Raw genomic sequence first — 25,983 nt, forward strand, 5'->3', positions numbered from 1 at the left:
GATTTTACCCGTTTGCTTATCGCTTCCGAACCCTTTTAATTTCTAGGATATAAGCAATAATAACAAGTTATTTTCAATTTAATTAATTTTTTATTTTATTTTAGAACTTTGTTTACATGTTAGTAGGTACTATCAGATATTCCATTAGATGGTTATCTTGTACATTACACAATGAAAACAAATTAAAGTAGCTAAGTTTACAGGTTAATTGATTATCTACGAGTAAATTAGTAAAATCTTGTAGTACTTCCGAGGGTGATTTAAAACAGCCAAAATAAGATTTTACTTGATGGTACGAATTAAATTGATCTGGGTACAAAAATAAACCATCGAAAGGTTTTCCATATAATAATTCGTGAATTTTTTTAAGGTTTTTAACAATAGCTAAGTACATGCATTCGATAACATTTTTATGTTCGTTTAAAAGATTTATTTGAAACCGAATAAAATCAATTTTTTTTGGAACTCACCGATTTCGCGAGCTCCCAGATCCAGAACATGACCGTAGGCTGAGTTCAATTTGATGTTGTTGGTCGTGGCGACGACGGATACGTTGTTGCCGTGATAGTCGATGATGTTGTGGGTTAGAGACGATGCTCCGGTTTGCGTAGCGGCGAAAAGCTCTCCCCAAAGAGAGAGTAGATTGGTGAAAGCTTCGGAGGTCAGGAACAGAATATTTTCGTTCAATTTTTTGAAGAAGAGAACTTGTAATTTTGATCCGTCGAAACCAAAAGAAATGTAGACTGATCCTCCTAACGTGATTTTTATGTTGATACGTCTTTCTTGGGCCCTGCGTTTGGATACGGTATGCGTCTCAGCTATAGAAAATGAAAATGTTAAGCCTTTGTCTATTGAAATAGTAATAGTATTAATAAAATGATGCTTACCAATAGATCGTTTTTCCATGTTTACGGTAGATGACGGGAGCAAAGCGGATGCACTTCTTTTCAGTTCAGCGTCTCAGAGAGAAATGACGCATGGGAGATTAATCAGTTCCTATCTTGTTGAGATTAATTCATCACGTGATCTAAACTTCAAATAACCCTCAAATTCTATCGGCTGTCTCTCTGAGATAACAGTTCTAGACACTCGAAATTAAACCGTCTCGTGCTCGAAACTGCATCTAATTATTCCCATTGACGTCACATATTAATCCACTTGGAAGAAAAAAAACCCCATTGTAGTTTCCTATCGAGAGCTTGTGAAGCAATCATATCCTAGAAAACAATACAATTAATAGAAATTAACATAAAATTAGTATACTTTTAATACCATTTTGTGAACTACAGTGAAAAAAGTTACAATTTTACGGTAGAAACGTTTTCAAAATACCACAAAATGAACTCAAATAAGAAAATTGTAATTAAAATAATCACTACGGCTATAATTTTAGAAGGTTGTTTCAGGACGGCGATTATGGCCGATGTTTGTACTTCAGTGTCCATATCGGAAATGAAGTTAAATGGAATATTTTGCGTAAATAAGTATAAATTTTAGCATAACCCCAATATATTCTCGAGAACTGAACAAGTTCTTTGGGAATAAGAGATAAACTTACTATCTTCCCCTAGGCCCTATATAAGGGGGGTGCCTGAACCGGGGGAACGTCACTCTATTGTTGTTCTTTGTGCGTCTAGTACCAGGATTTTTGAAGCGCGCTCTCTCTCTACGTAAGTTTATTTTGATTTTTTTTATCGTAATTTTTGAATAAGGTTTAAGTAAATTGGCATTAAAATGAAAGGTGTACAATACCCAGAAATTAATTTAGTTGATACCCCGGAATTGATTATAATCGACCCAGAATTGATTGATATAACTGATAACGACCTCCCGGAAGTACCCATAGTAACTTTAACCGATTCTCCAGAAATGGAAATAATAAATTTAACTGATACCCAAGACCCTACCCTTTCCTTAACTACAGTAACTGATTCGCAATTGGAACGTTTAAAAGAAATGACAATGGTACGAGATTATCTTAGAGAATATCAACTAACCCATCAAATCTGTTCGCCCCCTATCGTTAATTTACCTTCATCCCTTTTAAGACCTAGTTCTATCCCACCTGACGAAGTACGTTATTCGCCCTCGTATACGCCTATGGATGCTCCCTCATCCTTTCTAGAATCAGATGACACGTGCCAATCTTTATCTTTGGAAGATAATTTTATCATGTCGTCCCCCAGTACGGACAGCATTCAGCGCTTAGCTGAGAACGTACAAGTTGCCCGACGGGACGCGGAGGAACTTGCAGCCGCAGCCGCAAGGGCAGCCGAAATGTTCGAGGAAGCTAAAGCGTTGTTAGCTGCTCGTACTGCTAGTAGTAGCAGGCCCCCTCATAATATTTCCCCTCAGCGTAATAATGACCCTATAGCGGTCGCCGGCCCCTCACGAGCTCCGCAGTATTCACCTCCATCGTCTCAGACTGCTGAGAAAAACGCGAACCCCGAGAACGCAAATTTGGCAGCCCCCACTTCGTCTCCTCCTCAAGTTGGAGGTGGGCTGGTTGACGTTCCAATAACGCCTCCGTCCTTTCCTAATTTACCAGGTTCTGTTAAAATATTGAATAATAATATCCAAAATTTCCCAAATTTTGGACTAATGGGACGGACTTTAAATGTCCGGTTAGAAAATAATATAGAAAATGGTATTTATATATTGATGGAAACCCTATTGGAGGACTGTTTGCCTTCAGATATGGTTTCGGTTTCATTTGTGAACGTCACTAACCCCGGTTTTCAAATTAACGTCAGTTTCCGGCGTCGGGACCAATTAGACTTGCAATGGTTGATGACGTATATCGATGAAAAAAGCTATAGATCCGAGAACGATGGTAGTTTTTTTGAAGGAATAGTTACGGTTACGTTTAATCGAGTCAGATTACCGCAAGGAGGAACTAGATCAGTTAGCTTAGGGATTTCCCTTGAAAAAGAGTTTTCTTTTTATAAACAATGCACGATAACGATAAATAACCAGGATAAAATTTGTTTAGCACGCGCTCTTGTAGTAGCCATAGCTCATAGAGAATACATGGATAATAAAAATGATGGATAACTTAAAAAAAATATACTACTATAAGACAGTGTAGAGGAAAAAATATTGAAGCGCAATTACAGACCCGCAAAGCTAGGACCCTTTTGGTATATTCTGCATTAACAGACGAAGAATGCGCTGGTCCGGACGCTTTAACTCGGTTCCAAGAAATCTTGCCCGAATACAGTATTATCGTTTTTCGATTACGCGATCCCGTACCCTTAGTTATTTTCGGCGACGTCGAAGAAGAGAGGGAACTAGAAGGGCCTCTCCGCAAACGTCTTTATCTTCTAAATATTGACACACATTTCAACGTAATTACTAACCCCAAACCCCTTTTCGCGTTTAATTACTTTTGCGAAAAATGTTTAGTAGGTTTTAATAATCTCACTGACCATAAATGCCTTCTTTTCTGTCACGCTTGTTGTAGAAAACAAGATTGCAGGAAGGACGTAGATAAAATAACTTGCCAAACATGTTTAAGAGTTTTCCCTAATCAAAATTGTTACGATTACCATTTATCTGGACCCGAGCCCTTATGTAATAAAATTTACGTTTGTAATCTTTGCGGAAAATTTGTCAGTATGTTTAAGCGTAAGGAAGTACACGTTTGTGGAGAGACCTATTGTCTTTCGTGAAGTGAGTTTAACCCCGCTGGTCATTTATGTTACATGCAACCTTTAAAGACCGACCGTAAAGATTCTGCCGAAAAAACTACTTGTTCTCGAATAAATAGCAATAATAAACGGGTCCACGACTCCGACATGAACAATCACCACTGACCAAGAGAAGTACTCCAAAAACGGAAGTTTTTTATGACTTGGAATGTAAACAAACAAATCGTACTGACGCCAATGCTTTGATTCACCAAAAAGCGTGTAAATTCTGTTTCGAAGAAAAAGATAGTCAGTACGCGTGCGCTAAATGCGGTAGTGGTCCTCGGGAGAAAATATTTCTCTCAAAAGACCCCGTCGGCGACTTTCTAGAGTATCTTCGTACGCTTAACAGAGTGACTGATAAGATAATATGTATTGCCCATAACGCTAAAGGTTACGACGCGCAATTTATAGTACGTAAAATGATCGATTTAAAGTGGACCCCTAAAGTCTTGACAGACGGGACCAAATTCATGAATGTACAGTATAAAAATTAAAATTCTTAGATTCCTTAAATTTTATGCCTTTTGCCCTTTCTCAATTCGTTTCCACATTTGGTTTAGATAATAATTTAAATAAGGGACATTTTCCGCATCTATTGTTTAATACCGTAGACCATGAATTTGATCCCGGCCGTTCAAACGAAACCAATTACGTAGTACATAATGACATGTCTCCGATGGACGCGTACGACCCTAATCGTTTAAGCGGTAAGGCCTACGATGAATTTATCCAGTGGTATAACGATTCCCGGTCCGAAGCTTGCAGTAATTCGGACCCCAACTTTAATTATTTTGATTATAAAAGAGATTTAATCCGGTACTGTCGCCAGGATGTAAACATTCTTTGCAAGGCTGTTTATCGTATCGTTCTATTTTCATGGATAAATTCGAAATAGACCCGTTCTTAACCGCGATAACGATTGCGGGAGTATGCAGTTTTATCTTTAGGAAACACTTTTTACAGCCCGATACGATTGGTGCAGTGCCCCCTTTCGGCTATCGTATGAACTGCAACCAGAGTTTTGGAGCGATCGAATGGCTTGAATGGGAGTCTCACTTACGGGGGAAGGAAATTAGGTCTGCTTTTAATGGATTTGAACCTAGAATTCTTAACATTAACGTGGACGGACTTCTCGATAACGAAGGGTTTCAATATCACGGATGTTATTTTCAGGGCTGTAAAAAGTGTTTTCCTATCAATAGAAACTTAGCGTTATACGGCGACCACACTCAGACCCATAATTCGCGATACGCCTCAACCGTTGCTATCACAAACCGCTTGAAACAATTGGGATACACTGTCCATGAAAAATGGGAATGTACCTTCAAAGCCGAGAGGGGTACTAACCCCGCCATCGACGCCTATCTTTCTACCGCAAATTAAAAATTAAAAATTAAAGAGCCAATCCGCCCCCGCGAAGCCTTTTTCGGAGGACGTACGTCAGCCTTGAAATTACATCACAAGTGTAAAGAGGGGGAGGAAATTAAATACATTGATATTTGTTCACTCTATCCGTGGTGTAACAAGTATTGCAAGTTACCCGTGGGACACCCTAAAATACATGTAAAAGTTCCTTTCCCTGACATTTCTACCGTAAACGGTTTAATAAAAGCCACAATGTTACCGCCTCAATCTCTCTATCATCCCGTTTTACCCCAAAGAATAGGATCGAAACTAGTGTTTGCCAACTGGCAAAAATGTAGTGAGTCTCGAAACCAGCAGGATTGTCCCCACGAAGACTCAAAACGAGAAATAACTGGTACTTGGGTTGCAGACGAGGTACGGTTGGCAATCGAAATGGGTTACAAGGTCATTTCTATTCACGAAATTTGGGAATACGTGGTAGTAAAATACGACCCGATATCGAAAGAGGGCGGTCTTTTCTCCGAGTACGTCAACGCGTTTCTTAAACTCAAACAGGAATCCAGAGGCTTATCCACGGGAATAGAGACCGATGAAGAGATTAAGAAATACGTTGACGAATATTACGAAAAGGAAGGAGTAAAACTTGATCCTACCAATACTAAAAAGAACCCTGGACTTCGTACCATCGCGAAGCTTTGTCTTAACTCTTTTTGGGGTCGGTTTGGTTTAAACCCTCGCAAAGACCCATCGGCTATTATTAGCGATCCCAAAAAGTTTTTCGATTTATTCTTAGACCCCGACATAGAAGTTAAATCGGTTATTCCCTTAAGTCAAACGCATTGCGTGATCAAGTGGGTGTTTTTGAAAGATATTGATCTTGTTTACCCAAACACGAACGTAGTAATTGCAGCCTATACGACCGCAATGGCTAGGATCAAGTTATACTCTTATATAAGGAGATTAGGCCAGCTTACGTATTATTATGATACGGACAGTTGCATTTATCTAAAAGAACGTAATGGGATAGAGATAGAGATTGGAAACTATCTTGGAGACAAGACCGATGAGTTGGAAAAGTACGGAAAAGGCTCGTACATCCAAGAATTGCCAACAGGTGGCGCAAAAAATTACGCCTTTAAAGTACTGAACCCTACGACCGGTAAAGTCTCCTACGAAATGAAAGTCAAAGGGTTCCGTATAAATCAAGGCATTAAAGATTTGGTTAATATGGACACGCTTAAAAGATTAATAGCTGGCGACGGAGAAACGAACGAGCCAGTAACCGTACCCCAGCCGAGGCAGATTTTGTGTCTACCCGATCATACGGTCGTTTCCGTCGACCGTACTAAAATCTATAGACCAGTCGTAGACAAGGTACGGTTACTGAACGACTTCACTACGGTACCCTACGGCTATAAAGCGAATCTAATTGGTCCTGAGGACGGGGACGTAGAGCCCTCCAATCGCTAATTCTCGCTTAAAATTAGTCTCACCACTCTAAAGTGAATATAGGTTTCAGTCTTACGACTCTAAAGTAAATATAGTCTTGCGACTCTAATGTGAATATCAAACCTATACAGGGTAAGGGACGAAATAGGTTATTCGATTATATTTTTCCTCCGCTGAAGACTCCCATAAATATAACCGAATTTTAATTTACATTTTCATTTGTACGCTAGTACTCGAAGGGAGATAACCATGCAATTTATTCATCCGTTTAATTGCGTAACGGCAGGCCCGAGTCAGAGTGGCAAAAGCTATTTAATTGAATCTATAATTAATCACGAAGAGGAAATGTTTGTTCCGGGTTTCAAAGAAATACATTGGTATTACGGAGAATGGCAAGCTCTATACGATAAAATGAAGCACAGGGTAGTTTTTAAAGAAGGATTGCCTGTTTTATCTGATTATGACGGAAAAGATCCTATATTATTAGTTATCGACGACCAGATGAGCGAGAGTAAAGGTCAAATTGGCGATTTATTCGTGAAAGGGACCCATCACCGTTCTCTAAGCGTTATTTTTATTACACAGAACTTATTCCATCAATCAAAAGATAGCAGAACCATTTCCCTGAATTCGCATTACATAATTTTATTGAAAAGCCCCCGAGACCGTCAGCAAGTGGCTTATCTCGCTAGACAAATGTTCCCTGATAAGTGGCGTTTTGTAGTTGACGCCTACGAAGACGCGACTTCGAGACCTCACGGTTACCTAGTATTCAATTTAACTCAAACTTGTCCCGAAGATCAAAGAGTCTTAACTAATATTTTACCGGGAGAAACGTGCTAGGCCTATCTCCCTAAATAAATAGAACTTACATTTCGTAACTTCAATCAGTTATGAATCATGTCTCGTAGAGTACGTATCGAGAGAGACGCTCTCCGTTATCTCGGTCGTTGCAAACCCGTTCAAAGAAAAGCCATTTTAGCTAAAGCCGACAAATCCCTCATAGACGCTATCAGTGAATGTATTCATAACACTTTAATTGGTAACGTAAAACTATCAAATACCCAAAAAACCAGGTTATCTCGTCATAAAAATACCCTTCGAAAACTAGCCAGTAAGCGGGTAGCTTGGAAAAGTAAAAAGAAATTGTTAGTTCAGTCTGGGGGCGGATTTTTCTCGTTTCTTCTACCCGTCGTTTCAACCCTTCTTGGTTCTATATTCGGTAGTAAACAATGAAACACGCCAGAAAAATGATTCTCGTCCCTAGCGGCGTTTTAAAGCCCGCCCCGTTCCCGCACCCCCTCGCTCTGACAGTCTCTGAATTAGACGTTAAGATGGACCAAATATTAAATATGAAACATTTAGACGACGCCTCGAAATGGATTTTATACGAACAAGCTTTAATGAGACACGGAAATCTACGTAAGCAAGTCTCGGCTCCTAAAGAAATCGAAATTGCACCCGCAATCGACTCGCTAAGTAGGGACTGGATAGACGATTTGCCTTTGATATATTACCAAAAAGCGCAAAGCATGGTGGATCAATTGGAAACTGTACCCGAAAGAATACGGTGGGATGAAAACGGGGAGCTCGTAATAAACGGTCGACCTATTAAAGGTTCCAATATTAGCGAAATTGCCAAAGCGTAATTAAATCCTAAAGCCTACCCAAAACCTATCGGATATTTCGCGTTTATTTCCAATTTAACCCAATTTAACTCTTCACCGGCGATCCAAGGCTTTCCCTCCCCGCTAGCTCCGAGAACCCGACAACGACGTTCTCCCGTTAAGCGCGAGTATCCGGTTCCTCAAAGAGGGCGCGCGCGCAGGACAGATAAGCCCCGCCCCACTCGTAGCCTCGACCGAGATCACTCCACGTCTGACTCTTCTCATCACTCTTATAAACAAACAAGGAGTCGCGCGCAAAAGTCGAAAGTATGGGCGAAGCTATTTTAGAAAAAATATATTTTAACCCGAAGCATCCGGCTCTTTTCGGAGGTGCTGAAAGGTTATTCCAGTCCGTAAAGTCTCACGGCTTAAGTAGGGAAACTGTAGAAAAATGGTTAAGAGGAATCGACGCTTTTACGATGCATAGGCCGAAATATAAAAAGTTTCAACGAAATAAAATAGTAATTAGTAATATAAGGGAACAATACCAGGCGGATATTAACGATATGCGCTCGTTAGAGGCTGATAATGACGGATACAAATACATTTTAACAATTATAGACTGTTTTAGTAGAAAAGCGTGGGGGTTACCTCTTAAAACTAAATCGGGGAAAGAGGTTTTGAAAAATATAAAAATTGTTTTTAAAGACGGAATTCCAGATAAATTTCAATCGAACAAGGGCACGGAATTTAGGAATAAAGAAGTACAAGGATATTTCAAAAAGAATAAAGTTAAATTTTTTAGTACCAAAAATGACGAGATAAAAGCCTCTATCGTAGAAAGGTTTATTAGAAAGTTAAAAACAAAAATGTATAGATATTTTACCCATCACTCCACAAATAGATATTTGGAAGTCTTACAGGACTTGGTCGAAGCGTACAATTCCTCTTATCATAGCTCAAATAAAATGGCCCCTAATGACGTTTCGGAAAATAACGTATTACGTGTGTACAATAATATCTACTCTAAATATTATGCCGAGAAACTGAAAATGAAACCGCAATTCCAAGTAGGGGAGTTGGTTAGAATAAATACAACTAAAATGATATTTCAAAAGGGTTTCGAAGCTAATTATACCGAAGAAATATTTAAAGTCGTAGCTATAGTTAAAAGACATCCCCCCGTTTATAAAATAAAAGACTTATCAGAAATCGATATAAAAGGAACGTTCTATTTTCGAGAGCTTCAAAAGGTCAGCGCGCTTCGTTCGTTCAAGTTAAACAAGGTTTTACGACAGAGAACTAAAAACGGAGTAAAACAATTGTACGTTAGTTGGCTAGGATATCCTCCATCGTTTAATAGTTGGGTTAATCAAGATGACGTCTGGGATTTACATAACTCTTCCTAGTAATACTAGAGATAAGAATAAGAATAATTCAGAAAATACTCTAGCCGCGTATTCTACAACGTTGGCCAAACCCATTAGTTTACGCGGAGATTGGGAGATTGCCCTGGTAGAAATTATTTATCCTTTATCTTTTTATAACTTAAGCGAACCAATGGGGTGCGGAATAGAAATTAAGGAATTACTATCGAAACCTCCAGCCCACATAGTAGATTACAAATATACGTACGACTTCCGCGAGATACCTCAGGGTTACTACAAAAATCCTCATGAACTTTTGGTCGTACTTAATGAAAGTATTAAAAGTTTGAACCTTGATTTAAAGGAAAGCGCTAATTCAGAGTTAGATAATGATTCATTAGGAAAATTTGAATATAGTTTAGAAAGTGGACACGTACAATACACTTCCTATAGTAAACATTATTACCAACTCGAGTTAACGCCAAAGTTGAGGAAAATTTTAGGATTTAGAGATAATGTTACTGATATATCACCTAAGCTAGCATTCAGATCAGATTCCCCTATGCAATTAAACTTATTCGTCCCCGATGTTATGTTCGTGTATTCTGATTTGGTAGGAAATGAAATGGTTGGGGATACATTAGCCCCCCTTTTGCGAACAATTGTTGTAGACCAAAACGCGCCCCATGGATCAACCGTTTCAAAAACTTTTGATTCTCCGCATTACCTTAAACTGAGTAGAAATTATTTTGACTGTATCGACATTAATATAAGAACTAGTTTAGGTGAATTCGTGCCATTTCAGTTTGGTTCAGTCACGTGTAAAGTACATTTACGACGAGCTCAGTAAAAAAAATGGCTTATCAGTACGTTGATAGAAATTGTCCCTACATGCAATATTATTTAAATCAGGCGGGGGGTGGAGTAGATTTACCTTTTTTCTCTGGGTTTGCGGGACAAAAAGGACACGGAATTGGTAGCTTTTTTTCAGGGCTAGCTAGGTTTGTATTCCCATTCCTAAAACAGTCTGCCAAATACGTGGGAAAAGGGCTCTTTCTACAGGAAAGAAAGTACTCGGAGACGTCTTGCAAGGTCAGGACTTAAAAACGTCAGCCAATAAACGAATGACAGAAACTGTGGACGAAATGGCAGCGCAAGAAGGTTCGGGTCGTCGCAACAGAAGAAAAACTACTAAGAAAGCATTGAAGAAGAACCCCCGCGCAAAGAAAAAGAGTTCAGTTAAACGCTGCAAGTTCACGCGTACGGTTCGCGATATTTTTGATCTCTAAAAATGGAAGTACTTAAAAGCGAATTAAATATTTTCAACGAACTACCAACTCAACTCAGCGTTGAAAAAGGTCAAACGGTATGGTGTGAGCCAATTTCATCTATCGACAGCAGTTCTATCATCGAATTCGTGGTACCGGGTACGGGAGACTCTTACACAGATTTGGCAATGACAATGATATATTGTAAAGTCGAAATAGTCAAGGTGACAACTTGGATGCCGGGTCTAACGTTTCGCTCGTGAACAATTCTCTGCATTCGCTATTCAAACAATGCGAAGTGAAACTCAATGATACGACGGTTTCACCATCGGCCGCAAATTACCCCTATAGGGCCTATATCGAAACCTTGCTCAACTCTGGGTACGATGCAAAAAACACTCACCTTGCGACATCTGGATGGTACGATGACACGGCTGGAAGTATGGATCTGATAACAATCGCCGGATTCATAAAACGTCAGGCTCTAGCCGCTGAATCAAAAGAAATTGAACTTTACGGGAACATTTTTTGTGACATTTTTAATTTCAACAAATATTTAATTAATGGCGTACAACTTAAGGTTTCACTCACTAGAAATAGCGATAATTTTACCCTTTTTAGCGACACTGTCGACGCTTATAAAGTCGAATTTATAGACGCTGCTCTAATTGTACGTAAAGTTAAAATTATGCCTAAAATTTTATTAGCCCATCAGCAAGGATTATTACGTAGCAATGCCAAATATCCCTTTACTCGTACCGAAATTAAAGCTAAAACATTGGCTAGTTCTATTCAGAACGATAGTTTTTACAATATATTCTTAGGTCCGATGCCCAACAGAGTCATTATTGGTTTAGCCACCAACAAAGCGTATAAGGGCTCCGTTAAGTCTAATCCTTATAATTTTGAAAATTTCGACCTAAATTATTTGGCTCTATACGTTGATAACGAACAAATCCCTTCGAAAGCGTTGACCCCGAATTTTAATAGTAAACAATTTACGCTAGCCTATCATTCGCTATTCTCGGGAACTGGGATACTCTACAAAGACGAGGGAAACCACATCGCCTTGGCTCACTTTCCTCTAGGCTTTGCCTTATACGCTTTTGATTTAACCCCTGACAATTCGGCCAGTGACGACACGTTTTGGAACCCCGTAAAGAGAGGGCAACTACGTTTAGATTTAGGATTTGGTACCCCTTTAAAAGATTCTACGGTCTTTATCGTGTACGCCGAATTTCAATCTTGTTTACAGATAGATAAAAATAGGAACATTATTCGAGACTATTAAAATGACTACGACAAACGTTGACTTATCTCAGGCTCTGTATAAAACACCGAACTTTTTAGGCGTTTTTTCTTCCGATAATTTAAAACCCATGGTGAAATATCCACAATCGCTTATCATTAATTTTGATAAAAGGGGAGAAACAGGTTCTCATTGGATTTGCCTCTACGTTGATGGCCGAAAACGAGGATTCTACTTTGATTCAATGGGGCTTCCTCCGTTTTTATCACCAATCAGAAAATATTTAAATTCAATGTGTAAGACGTGGACATTTAGTAAAAGACGATTGCAAGGACTAACTTGTAACGTTTGCGGTGAATATTGCGTAATGTATATTTTGCATAGAACTAAAGGACAGAGTACAAAAACGTACTACCAAAAGTTTTTTAAAAATTGGGAAAAAAACGACCGCAAGATATTTTTATCTTTCGCAAATCATGCTAGAAAAATCATAACATCGAATTTGGCGAATCCATTAGCTAGAGAGAGAGGTATGGTGACTGACTGGAAAAAATCCGGTTCCAGAGGATAAAACAATATATTCCCACGCTATCTGGTATCTTTTAGAGATATGACCCGACCTCTCTCGAAAACATGCGCGCGCTTCTACGAGCGCCAAACCATTTACTTTCGAATAAAATAAACCATCCAAAAACAAAAAAATTAAAATAGAATCAGAAAGTATTGGTATAATAGTTAGGACAACGGGGTGGTTTACGCAATCTAGCATGAAAACAAAACATTGGTAGAAATATATTATTGCATTATTCCCAGCACGTTCTATTTAAAGTACTTTCTTAAAGTCATTGAAATCTGTTACCGTCTTGAACCATAGAAAGATATTTTCTACCCGTCATTAACAAAATATCTTTAGCACACGCAAAATAAGATTGGTGAAAAAAAACATTGCCTTAGATAATTTAACAGGGATTTAGTTAGCTTTGGGCCTTGTAATGATAAAAAAAAGATTGAAATTTGACTCGACCATTTTATTTAATAATATAAACTCATGTACGCGAAAAAACAAATTGTAAACAATTTTTCCTATATAACTTTTTTCACTCTTAATAAATAAATACTTTAAAACGTAACAAAAAAAGACTCTTTATTGAAAATCACTTACCCCTTTTTTCCAGAATTTCGGTAAGTCAACCAGTCCTCTGCAAGAACGTAATACAATGCGGACTCTTATCTGTAAATTTGTTAGACTTTGGACGAACCTAAACCATCTTCTCGTGACGTACGCGCAGAGGAAGATGGTGGAAATTCCCTGTCTCACGAAATTAATTATCTACGAACACTATTTAACCCATGGAAAAATTTACTGACTTTATCCACTTATTTATTTACACACTGAATAGATTCCACACTCTCTAACTTAAATTTCATCAAGGAAAAGAAGGAGATAGGATATAGGGGGTAGGAATTGGTGGGGTTGGAAAAAGGTATAAAAACGGGTGGTAAAAAATTAGAACAAATTATTCTGACCTTTTTTCGAACCGGATCAGGACCAATTAAAAGAAAACAAGATGCGGTAAATATTATTTTAACATTTAAATAACTTTTGGGACAAAAAAATTTAAGATTTTAATTTTCTTCATGTAGAATAGAAGAGATCAAGGGGATTTTATTACAAAGCGCTAACGACGATTCAATTAAATTTGAACTTAGAATAAGGTAATAAATTAAATTTCACGAATTATTTATACTGTACTAAAGTTAAAATTTAATGTATTGTTCTGTTAGCCTTGAGATGGGAGAGACCAAGGGACGTCGAAGGATGTTCCTACAATTTGTAGAACATTAGTTATACTGGGATGATGAGGGCGAAATCCATAGTAGTAGGATTCTACTCTCCATACCAATTATTATGGAATAAAAAAATTAACTTTTATTTTCCTATCCTACAATAATCATTTCAGTATATATCAACCATTACAATAACCAGGATTATATGCAATTGCTAAAATAGTGTATTCTACTGAGTTAATAGTCTCTAAGATTTCCTCCAGCGGGAGCCCCGAAACAGGATTAATTTTTATCAAAGTTGTATCAGAAGTAAATTAGAGGCGAAGTAAGCGCAATGTATTTTCAGCTATTCTAATTTGCCTAATTTAACACGTGACGAATTTTTTATTGCCAACCAATGAGCAGTAACCTCTATTTTTGGTTATATTTTACAATCTCCCGTGACGTCAATTTGTTTCAGCCAATGAGAAATCAGGATTTACTTGTAGTTTCGAGTGTTATTTGATCTCTAGATATACGACTCGGCGTTCTTTTAGTTCCTGGACCTCCTCGAGAAGAGACACGTAGATTTTTGAGCTCCGTACGCCGATCTCTCGACTCTATTTACAGGCAGAGGCTTAAGGATTTCCGTAAAAGTAAGTGACTTTATTATTTTACTGTAGAGGAAAATTAGGCCATGTTTAAATTTAAGTAAATAGACTTAGATTCTAACCAAATAGTCTTAGAGTCTAACCAAAATAAATAGAAAAACATTTATTGAAATTTAGGCTTAACCAATTAGGCTTAAGAATGTTGACAATAGCTTATAGAAACTATCAGTTTTACAGTATGGACATCGAAGCGTATCGACTTGAAACTTTTCGTCACTGGAGAAATCCACACGTCACTAAGGAAGAGCTCGCAGCCGCCGGATTCTACTATATTCAGCGGGGCGATGAAGGACGATGTTACAAATGCCATGGCGTATTAGAAGGATGGGAATCAGGAGACGTACCAGAATGGGAACATGCTAGATTCTTTCCACACTGTCCGTCGAGGGATAATTCACCATCGGAAAAAAGTGCCTTTCGCAAGAATGGGAGATCCCGGCACCACCAAGGTCAGCGGCACTGGAGGATGACGATTTCATATCTATTCCGCTCAGACGTGGTGAGGTAGAACTTTTAATAAAATTATTTATACAAACTGCACTTGCAGAAGGTAGCTCGTTTCAACCCTTTAAATGAAATTGTACATATTCCTTACGAAGATCGAGTTAATTTTTTTTATATTGATAAAATACGATTTAAACGCGTTATTTATATTGTCGGTCTAATATTAGAACCTGTTTTACGCAATCATGTAATTAAAAGTAAAATAAAATTAGAAATGTATATTTCTTGTTTTTGTTGCCTAGAGATTAGAAATTAAGGGGTTCGGAAGCGATAAGCAAACGGGTAAAATCTAATCTCCAGATATCTGCACGAGCAAAACTAATTTTGGAGAATGGGGATGGGGGAAAGCAACTGGTGAACGAGAGAGATAAAGTATCCAGTGAATGGGGGTGGGGGAAAGCAGCTGGTGAACGAGAGAGAGAATCTGGTGATTAGAAATTCTGGTGATTAAGAAGGGAGGAAAGCAATGGGGGAAAGGAGCGGATGAACGGCGGGAGCCAAGCAACAGCTTTGTGTCCTTCCGGATAGTAATACCTTTCTCTGTTGTACCAGGAGGATATTCAGAAAATAATGTAAAAATAATTTTTTTCGCCAAAAGATTTCCATAGGCGGTTTTTAGAACATTACTCCTAATATAATCCAGAAAATGCAGTACTATGTTGGCGCAAATTGCTTAGGCGTAGTTAAAAAAACCCAAATATGGTAATTACCGAATTGCACAGTTTCTAAAAATGGCAGTTCCCAATATGGGAAGCTCCTTCAATTCGTAGTTGTCTTAAAGAGCAATTTTATTTTCAAGCTCCCTACACCATCGCAGAAATAGTTTCCAAATTGATAAATTAAAAATATATTTCGTAAAACTTAAAATTTCATGAAAAGGCCATTTACTCAGAGAATACAAGTAGTACCAATAAATAATGGTTTCCCTAAAGGCGCTGATCAAATGCCACAACCAACCTTTCCCAAAAAGACCGACAATCATAAATATTTAGTAGATATATATTTTATCTTAGAAAAAATAAACGGTTTCACAAAACTTCGATGTCCGGTTGGTTATGTTTAATAAAAGTTCATAATTAAATATATCATTGCTCTTTCAACAGGATGGCACTAACTTTATATTTTCAATGCTTTAAAAATTGATTCCGAGAATTTTTTGTGGAAAATACACAAAAATGAACAATCTCGGATGACTTTAAAGGAATACTCCAAAGCATTTTTAATGTTTAAATACGGAATCAGTCCATCATTCATTTTCCCGCTCATCGAGATCAGTTACTCAGCCGCAAAGTACAGTTACCACAAATACAGATATGTTGAACGGATCACAATAAATAATATGATTTATTATAAGTTTAATATCACTTGTTAATGGGAATGTGATGCGGTATTTTGGTAAACCTACGCCCAATGATAAAACAATTACCTAGTTTAATAAATGATACTGCATTTATTTATAATTAGTTATAAATTAAACCTAATGAGTATGAAAGGTTATGTGTTAAAGTGCACAAGAGATAAACAAATAAAAATTTATTAAATTTTTTAAAAGCTTCCAAGGAAATATAATTGAAGACATATCCATGCTTGTAATATCACTTATTATAACTAAAACTAATATCAACTGATAATTTAGAAATTTTAATAATTGATTAACTGACGAAATTTTGTTTTGAATTTAACAACTAAATTTGTAATAATAGTAAGTTATTTCTATTAAAAATTTCGCAAATACTACATTTCTAATTTTGTTTATTACACAAATACTAATTTTGCTAATATCTAATGAATTACTCTTTAAACAAATCTTAAAAAATCAAAAATAGTTTTAAGAAAGTATTTTATAAAAGGCGTATTAAAAGTCGCTAGATGACTTGGGCTTAATGTGGTGCCATTTTTTATATAATTTTTAATATTATTATTATTATTATTATTATTATTTTCAGGTTATGATGTATTTTATTTACAGTTGGGGTGTTACAGATATTTGAAGTTTCAGGAGTGCATATTTACAATTTTACATTTTCTTTTCAGTTAGGCTATTTGTCACATTTTTACATTAAAATTTTGGAAGATTAATTCATTGGCTCTTATAAATTAACCAGGATCCATTTCCGAAAAGTCAATTGAGTTAATTTCATTTAAGTGATTTTTAAAGTTATTTTTTTTTGTTTTGTTTTTCAACGTTTATGTTTATTCTTTAAAACGGTTTTCTAGAGAGTAAAGCGGGTTTTGTATTGAATTTTTACTTAACGATAGGGTATATAATGTTAACTTTGTTACAGTTAAGATTAAACATTTGGTAAAGCTATAAGGTTCCTTTATGGGGTACAAAAGTCAATAGATATTATTACCGAATACAAAATCGGGATCCAGTGTTTTGATTAGAATCTCTATATATTTTAAAAATTTTATTGTCGTTTTGCATTCAAAATAAATATGGATGAAATTGGCGCTTCTGGTATGACAAAATGGACATCCGCGGCCGATGTCCGGAATAAAGTAGCTGGCTGCGTCTGGGGTAAGAATTTTGCCGAAAAAAAAACGATATATTAAATTATTTTCTTGGGCATTAAATGTATTAGCCCATTAGTTGTTTTGAATGAACTGATGAATTTTGTCTATAGGGTCAGAGGAACTTGAACAGATTTTACTGATTCGATTTTTACTCAGGGAAGAAAATAAAGTTGGTTGTGAAGAGTTCGAAAATTTATAGTATAACTTATTCGAAAGGTTATTTTTCGACGTTTCGATGGCCTTGTAACGTAGTTGAGAATTAAAGTGAGGGAAGATATTTAATATTTGAGTAATTAACGAGTTTAGTTGCGTTTTAGCGTTGCGAAGCCTAGGAAAAGTATTTGTAAAAATTTCGTTGATGGTTTTAAATCGTTTTTCCTGTATATGTATTAAGTCAAAGACAAAGCGTATACCCTCATCTCGCCAATAGGGCGAAAGATCTGTCGGGAAAAAAGGGTTTATATGTTAGGGTTAGGAAAGATTTTCCTGGAAGGTGGTAGGTGGGAAAATTTCAGGGCCGAGGGCGTGCCACGTAGCAAGTAGGGAGATGTATACGCGTTGGGAAATTTTGTTAGTTACGGGCATTTTGTAAGCTAGACTTTCAATATTATAGTTTAAAGGCTGTGGTTGTTTAATATTATAGATAAAAAATTGTTTTAAGTCGTATTATTATTTTCACTAAGGATACGTTTAACGGTTTGAAGGTGAAATTTTCGTTTAAGAATAGTGGGATCGAGTAATCCAATACCACCCTCCCTGGCAGGTTTGCAGAGATGAATAACGGGTAGCCATTGCCTTTTGTCATTCCACACGAATTGAAAGGACGCGTGTTATTGCGCTATCGGGTATGTAAATGCTTGGTAAAATGTACCAAAGCTTGGTTAACTCGTTATTACATAGAAGGGCTCTACTTTTGTAAGATAAGTTTTCAACGAAAAATGATTTAGCTAGTAATTGGGTTTCGAAATTTTCGAGAAAAGAGGAAATTAATTCCGATTGCCAGTCACGGTAAGGTAGAATATCGAAGCCCAGGATTTTAATGTGGTCGCTTGACCACGAGATGCCCAGTGGAGTGTCGGTTCGTTGTGCCCAAGCGCCCAACCAGAGACCGGAACTCTTCGTAAGATTAAAAGACGCGTTGCTTACTGCGCAGGAAGTGTTTATCTGGTCTTGTAAAACTTTGAAACTATCGTTGCGCGTAATAAGTGTATTTAGGTCGTCGGCAAAGGAGAGATTAACTAGGGGCGAAGATAGAAAGGAAAAACTATAATTTCGAAGGGCGACAATACAGTGACGAGGGACAGGATGAAAAGGAGGCTAGACAAGGGATCACCTTGTCTAATACCCAAATTGACTTTAAATATGGAAGTTAAAGCCGCATTTAATTTTACGCGACCTTCCGCATTGGCGTAACTTAGAAGAATGTATTTAAACATATCGCCCGAGACGCCAATGCGAGAAAGAATGGAGAATAAATAGTCATGGTCCACTCGATCAAAAGCTTTCTCTTGATCAAGAGAGACCACGGCCAACTGTTCATTAGGGTTATCACCTATGTAGTCGATGACGTCCCTTAAGATATTTATGTTAGTATGAATAGTTCGACCTTAAAGGGAATACGTTTGGTTTTCATTAATTACCGGGTCTAGAGACGGTAGTAACTTTATAGCGAAACATTTTACTGTCGTTATTTTGGAGATAAATAGGCCGAAAAAATTTCAATAGGTGGGGGTCCCCTTTTTTATAGATTAGAGAAATAATGGAAGTAGTGAAGCTAGTGGGTAGTTTATTGAATTTCAGTGAAGACTGAAAGACCGTGAAAAGGATTTCCCGAACTTTCGGCCACATGAATTTGATAAGTTCGTTTGTAATACCATCATAGCCGGGAGATTTATTTGGTGGTAGGGATTTTGCCACTTTATCAAGGTCAACTATGGTTGAAGTGTCGTTGTATGTAGCGCGACCTTCATCGCTGAGAGTAGATAGTATTTTTAAATAATTATAATTTTTATCTATCTTATCGGAATTTTTATAAAGGTTTTCGTAGAATATTCGAGTTTCCCGAAGGAGTTCCAGAGGGATGGCAGTCAGACTACCATCAGCTCTACGAATTGAGTCTATGGTGTTCGAATAATGATTATTATTATTTTATGTTTTAATTGTAGTAATACTCTAACATTGTAATTTAATAATTTTTAATGGATTACCTAATAAATATCTTTTAATTAAAATTATGAAAACGCTATTAACATTTTTCTACCATTCGTAAAAAAGAGCATAAAAAGACGAAAATGCAATCATTGGTAAAAGGTAAGAATAGCCAAGGCAAGAATGCCTGTATTTTGGGTTCTTGACAGGTTTAAACTATTCAGTAGTTTTAATGAAAAGCCGGGTTGCGAAATGGCAACTTTTTTCACCCCAATGCTGTATTTGATGGCGGTATTATTGACTTGTCTTTCGCAAATATTTAACCCTAAGGAGGAGCAGTTTGACGTTATCAAAATGTTCTGCTACCGCAAATCGTTAGTATTTTTTATTACATTTTTAAAATTTTCATGACACGAATAGGAGAACTTAAGCAACTTGTATTCCTTAATCGATTTATTTAAACCAAAACTCTTCTACGTTTACGGAAAAAAATTCATTTAACTTACCGTAGTTTTAACATATTGTTCACTAAATCACTAAGAAAAACGTTTTAACGAACCACATTCATCCACGTACCATTTACTGGTTTTATTTTGTAATTAGAATTATTCTTATCTTTAATTTAGCGAACGATAGCTATTTCATTACACGAAATACATCTCTTTTTAAATAACGTCAGCTAATATCCTATTTAGAAAACTGGAAGGAGCACTTTGATATTTTATTTTCCATATTATGTAGTGTGAAACTAATACAAAAGTGATACCAACAATAGCACGTGAAATATTGTAAATATAAAGTGCTCTTTGAAATTGCGGTTAACAAGTATAAATGGGTCGCAATGAGTCCAATATTGATTGGCCATTTGTTTCTTTTTCAACCATTTTCTTTTCCAATTGACAAATGTAAGGAAACTTATCGTCACAATTTATTTTCGAATATTTCTGGTAGAATGGATCCAGTCCAGCACACCATTTTCCTCGAGGGTTTCCTCTCATTGTTTGGCCCCAGGGGAGGTACTCGACTTTGGTGCGATTTGCGTCCAAAAAGGTAGCATCACCTGAGATAAATATAAATGCAATCAAATGTCATCTCTGATTAATTTCCGAGCGATACGTTTCAACAACCCTAATTTGAAACCGACAACCAGGCATGAAAATTATAACTTTCATGCTGAATTACGATTTCATTCCATATATTAACATTTTTGCAAAATCCTTCGCTAAAAGTACTCCATAGCAAAATTCAAAAGAATGTTTGAATGAAGACTTCATGGGGCCTTTTAAGTAATTCGTTAAATTTGATCATTAAAAAATATTCGGTAAATTGGGAGATATAACGAAATGAATTGTATTAACAATGAACAAGCCAGTTTTCAAGAGTGCAGATTTTCTTCATCAGAGATTCTTCAATCTGATTAAACAAGAACAATGCTTTAAATTGTTTTCACCTTTAACCTAAACAAAAGCTTTAAAACGCCTTTCTAAAATGAGTAGTGTTAAAGTAGTTTTTAATCGATTGGATAATTTAGAGAAATACTAGAGTCACCTCTTTAAAATGTATACATGTATACTAAGGGAAAATAATAATGTTGATCAAAAGAGACGGCATCATGGTCTAAGGCACTTCCTGACTAGAGGAGGAGGAAAAATTTACGGCGTGCGCTTCAATCGTCGTTTAGGGATCCGTAGTTAGAAGATATAAATGGCTGGAAGGTTTTAGCAAAAGTACAAAAGTATTTGAAAGAATATTGCACTTCTGGTGTCATTTAATCAACTGCAATTTTTTTGGTAGCAGACACGCCGTACAATTTTATTATCAATAATAGTGCTCAAGCACCTTAAAACAAAAATATTATTTCACAAAACTTGGTTAAAAACTTCTTTCCAAAACTTCCAAATTCTTAGTAAAAAATGATTGTTTGATTATTTAAGAACAGTATTTCTCAATAGTGCTAGTAACGTTATCAAATATTCAATTTTTATAAAGGGCAATTCCAGTCAATCAATTTTTTTCTATTGGGATTGAATTGGCATTACAAACAATTTGAATAAACTATTGGACTTAAATTTTTAATTTTATTGGATTAATTAAAATGATTTATACTACCGTCATTGCCGTGAATGCCTAGAAGAAAAATAGTTGATATATATTTGCTTAAATGCGGTCTCAGTTCATGAAGATCACCCTCATTCTCGATTTTAGCCAATATTGAGTTTTTCTCTGGATAGAAAACATAATAGAAATTGCGATAAGCCAAAGGTAATCATAACGATATGTTTTGTATGTAATAACGTGTTAATTTCACCTGACTCGATCTGGAAAATCAATTTTTTTTAATGTATAGTCCAAATATCTGTGGAATCTCGAGATAATATCACATTACCGCGACAGGTATTGTAAAGGAAACGTGTTCTGGTGCACACCTTTATCTTCTCCAATATTGTATTTTGGCACGTGCACAGATTTCCTTAAAACTTGTCGCATTCGATGGTTTTATTCCAAACGTTCTGAGCATTTTTGCATACCTCAAACGAACTTATAACTTGGAAAGAAGTGGTAGGCGATAAGAGATATCAGGGTCTTGTATTGTTTACTCCAATTTGATATAATAATTCTAGTTGTAGATACATTAAAATTAATGCACTTTTCAGCTTAAATCACCAAATACGAAAGATTTCCAAACGCAATTTTTATTTTAAAACTGTATAAAATAAAACAATTATCCTCAATTCACAAAATTTACTCTTTGAGTGGCGTTATGTCACCAGCTAGATATATAAAATGTCAAGTCAAAGTACCGACAATAGTGTAAAGTAAAATTATTATTTGAAATGGGGAAAATTCCGGACAAGCTGATCTCAACAAAATTGAACTCGTATTAGGGTATTTCCCTGTCAAGCAAGTTTCATCAGCTGTAACTAATCAGTAACGATTTTCCGGCCAATTTTATATGGACCCTTCTAAAAATTACAGCTAAGTTTCACGAAAGTTCTACGCGCTAGTGCATGAAAATTTTAAACTCTTTTTTTGTATCATGGTTGTGGTCCGCATTGACGACCAGATCAAAACAGTAGCGTTGCCATATTTTAAAGGTGACTTTTATATGTTGAAAGGTTAATTTAAATTCCTGATTCCTGGTTTACACGCACTGACAAGAGCTCGTGGATTGGTAGATGACGCTGGTTTTTGGTGTTTTCAACTGAAACCTTAAAAGTTATTTTAAACTAAAATATTGCTTGTACGTTATTTACGCTTGCGATGCTTAATTAGAAATGAAAAGGGACAAATAATACGAATTTAAAAATTAGGCATTTTAAACCATTGAAACGATATTACATATTACAGAACAGTTAGCAGTTTTTAAAGTCCAAATTTGATAGGGTTTTATAGTACTTAAATACCACAGGATATTTTTTTCTAGATCCGTTCAATATTGGGTTTTCTAACCAAGGTTTGGCTGATACACCAAAAGAATAAACTAGCTTGGTAGCAGTATATTGCGCAAAAATGTAGTCGAAATCAAATGTTACAAAGAAGATTTTACACATAAGAACTCAAATAGATGAGCACCTTGAGAATATCTTTAAGCATGCAATAAAAACGCACACTACCGCCAAAATTGTAAGAGGAATCACCATTGCGTAGATCTTTTTAGTTGAGTTTTGGGAGGTTTTTTTGGAAACAAAGTAGTAAAACTTCTTTTACATGCTGTGAAACTTACCCAGTTCTTGGCAAGCCTTCAGAGCATTGTCTAGGTTTTCTGTTATATTTGGCTGTATGAAATAACAATACAGACTTCCAGAGTCAATCCAATTAGGTGGACATTTACCAAACACGGGTCTGTGAGTTTGGTTATTGGACGGAGCAGTCTGAGTGGAACAAATGAAAGGGTTTCTATCGGCGCAGACACGAACCACCCAAGCGTGTTTTGAACCTAATTTCACGACGCAACGTTTATTTTCGTTAACAGCACTTGGTTCTCCCTCTTCCCAGCTCGTTAGGGATATTGGACTTTCATCGGTCCAGTAAAAAAGCGCAGTGTCCTAGAAAATAAAGTGATTTATATGAACACTTAAGTGTGCAAAGATCACAGTTTTTGTTAAATTGTTAAGCTATAAGTAGTATCGAACAGTGCATGCTCAAAAAGTATTAACATTATAATGCGTTAGTAGGAAAATTTGGTCTTTTTATCGGAAAAGTGAAATGATTTGATGGACATCTTTGTATTAGGTTTCGCTTATTCCCTCTCTAAAATGTAAGATCAACTTTGAATTTAAAATAATTCGAAACAAAATTGAGCAGATGTATATTATACTTTGGAATAATTTAAGTTATCAATTTTTTTAATCTGCTGGGATTGGATTTTTGAATTAGCAATTCCTAACTCTTTTTGAAAAAAGATCAATAATCACAGATCTTATTACTTTGAATTAGCCAACGAAATGATAACTACATTCTCTAATGATATTTACAGCTTGGTGGCTCTTAATGAAATAAGTACTTAATTTTAAGAAATACACACGCGTATTGGGGGAAAATCACATGTGACCCCAAATAGGTAACGTAGCTTCTAATATTTAAGTAGAGCTAATTAAAAACAAACTCTTATAATTTTAAACTTATAAACAATTAGTTATGTTAACTATTTTGGATTTAATTGTGTAAACCTAATTAGCCCCTTTCATTTGCAATAACGTACAGCACTATTTTATTATTTGGTTCGTTTAGAGAATGAAATAGAAATGTTTTTTACAAGGTTGAAAAATTTAAACTTGTGTTTAACCTTTGAGTTTCTATCAGTGAAACCAATCCAGAAGTCAGATTCGGAATGTTGATTCCGAATCAACAGAGAAAGAAAAGCTTCGTCGTAGGGGTCTTCCATTGACGCTAAATTGCCGCGATATTTCTCCTGGCAATGTTCTTCAGCGTCACAAAAACTCATTGGAGTCATCGTAACTCCATAGCACCTATGCCGGTATTTGACAAATCCACTTGGGCAAATTGGATCCTGAACGAACTCGTTTACAATCCCATTATCTAAAAATGTTAAATATTATATGAGTTTTGTATTAATGCTTCCCGTTTTTTAGATTTCTGTTACAGTAGAAGATAGTAAAATCGCAGCTTCTACCAAATTTTACCTGATCAGAATAATTAAAATTTATTTATTTTTATTGGAGTGATTCTGGCTCATTGCAATGATTTGGCAAAGGAGGGGGGAAAGACGATTTACCTGGACACATATATTAAAAAGGCTAACAATGGTTTTTGTATTTTCATATTATTTAACTTCAAGGTAAAAAAATTATTAAATCAAACTGTAATAAATGATGTACAAAAAATTTGCTATTTCAACTGAAAAAGGAGCAAAATCAGTAAATCGTCTTGTGAGATTATAAAAAGGACCATTGGTGATCTAAGATACAATGGTAATAAAAATTGTGGCATGAAGACTTTCGAAAGTCGGAAAATCCAATAATTTTCGATCCTTTACAAATGTATATATAAACGGTAACAAGAAAATCTTTCGAGCTGGTACGAAATTGCCAGTATTGTTTTTATAAAACCAAAGCAGTCTTTCAAATATTATGTTTATTTTTCCTAAGATAGACCTGTAGTTCACCTTCTTTTTGGTTATTGAGGCAATTCCGATAACGAATACTTCCCTTAGAAAGCTACGACAATTGTTTTCCAATTTCACTGTTAAATTTGAACATTATATTGACAAAATTTGAATTGAACGTTTTCTCGTATTAAACAGGGTAGTAGGTATTAATAACTTCAATGTAAATTTTTAAATAATATTTTTTTTTAAATAGCTCTAACTTATTAGAGATTTTTGAAGCTCAAATAAATATTTTTGTTTCTAGGCGAAATTGAATGTACATAACTGGCGCTGCAATCTGATATTTTCAAACACTTCCTTGGTCGCGCGTTAGATAAGAGAGATTGTTGCAAATATTAAACCGCTTAACACAAATATTTTTGATACTTCGATTTTAACCATAGGTGATAATCCCCTAGGTATAGTTGGTAAAATAAGGTTGGAAAGTCAAACTTATATTCTAGTATGTAGCCAAATTTTGATTATATTTGTTAACATAAGAATGCATTTCGTTTAAATTAATTTCTATAGCGGTTTTTGGGTTCTGAAGAATAAGGAGTCCCCAAAAATCTCAACCACAAATGATCTTTATTATAAGGAGGGGGCACAAAAGCCTAAGATGCGCCACTAGATTTAGCCAATACCGTGCAAACGTTTTATGATCCATTCAACGTTAAACGAGTTGGATTACTTTTGGTCATTTTTTTTCTAAGAGATTTGGCCGTTCCGTCAATTTTAAATGTTCTAAACTTAAAGTCTGTTAGTTGCTTT

General features: G+C 36.0%; 2 protein-coding genes across 2 annotated transcripts; both read right to left on the reverse strand.

The window, feature by feature from the left end:
- Window positions 1-348: 348 nt before the first annotated feature.
- On the reverse strand, window positions 349-1,121 carry LOC149928551 (uncharacterized). Its single transcript, XM_090159323.1, has 2 exons — window positions 888-1,121; window positions 349-818 (listed from the first exon to the last, which is right to left on the reverse strand). The coding sequence occupies exons 1-2, from the start codon at window positions 904-906 to the stop codon at window positions 430-432; spliced, it is 408 nt and encodes a 135-aa protein (XP_090015449.1). The 5' UTR covers window positions 907-1,121; the 3' UTR covers window positions 349-429.
- A 19,301-nt stretch (window positions 1,122-20,422) lies between these two features.
- On the reverse strand, window positions 20,423-24,558 carry LOC149928552 (macrophage mannose receptor 1-like). Its single transcript, XM_090157915.1, has 4 exons — window positions 24,391-24,558; window positions 23,329-23,650; window positions 21,714-21,827; window positions 20,423-20,664 (listed from the first exon to the last, which is right to left on the reverse strand). The coding sequence occupies exons 1-4, from the start codon at window positions 24,556-24,558 to the stop codon at window positions 20,423-20,425; spliced, it is 846 nt and encodes a 281-aa protein (XP_090014041.1).
- Window positions 24,559-25,983: the final 1,425 nt, after the last annotated feature.

The sequence above is a fragment of the Leiobunum rupestre genome, chromosome 9, assembly GCF_980474605.1.
Source record: "Leiobunum rupestre chromosome 9, qqLeiRupe1.1.hap1, whole genome shotgun sequence".
Lineage (NCBI taxonomy): Eukaryota > Metazoa > Arthropoda > Arachnida > Opiliones > Sclerosomatidae > Leiobunum > Leiobunum rupestre.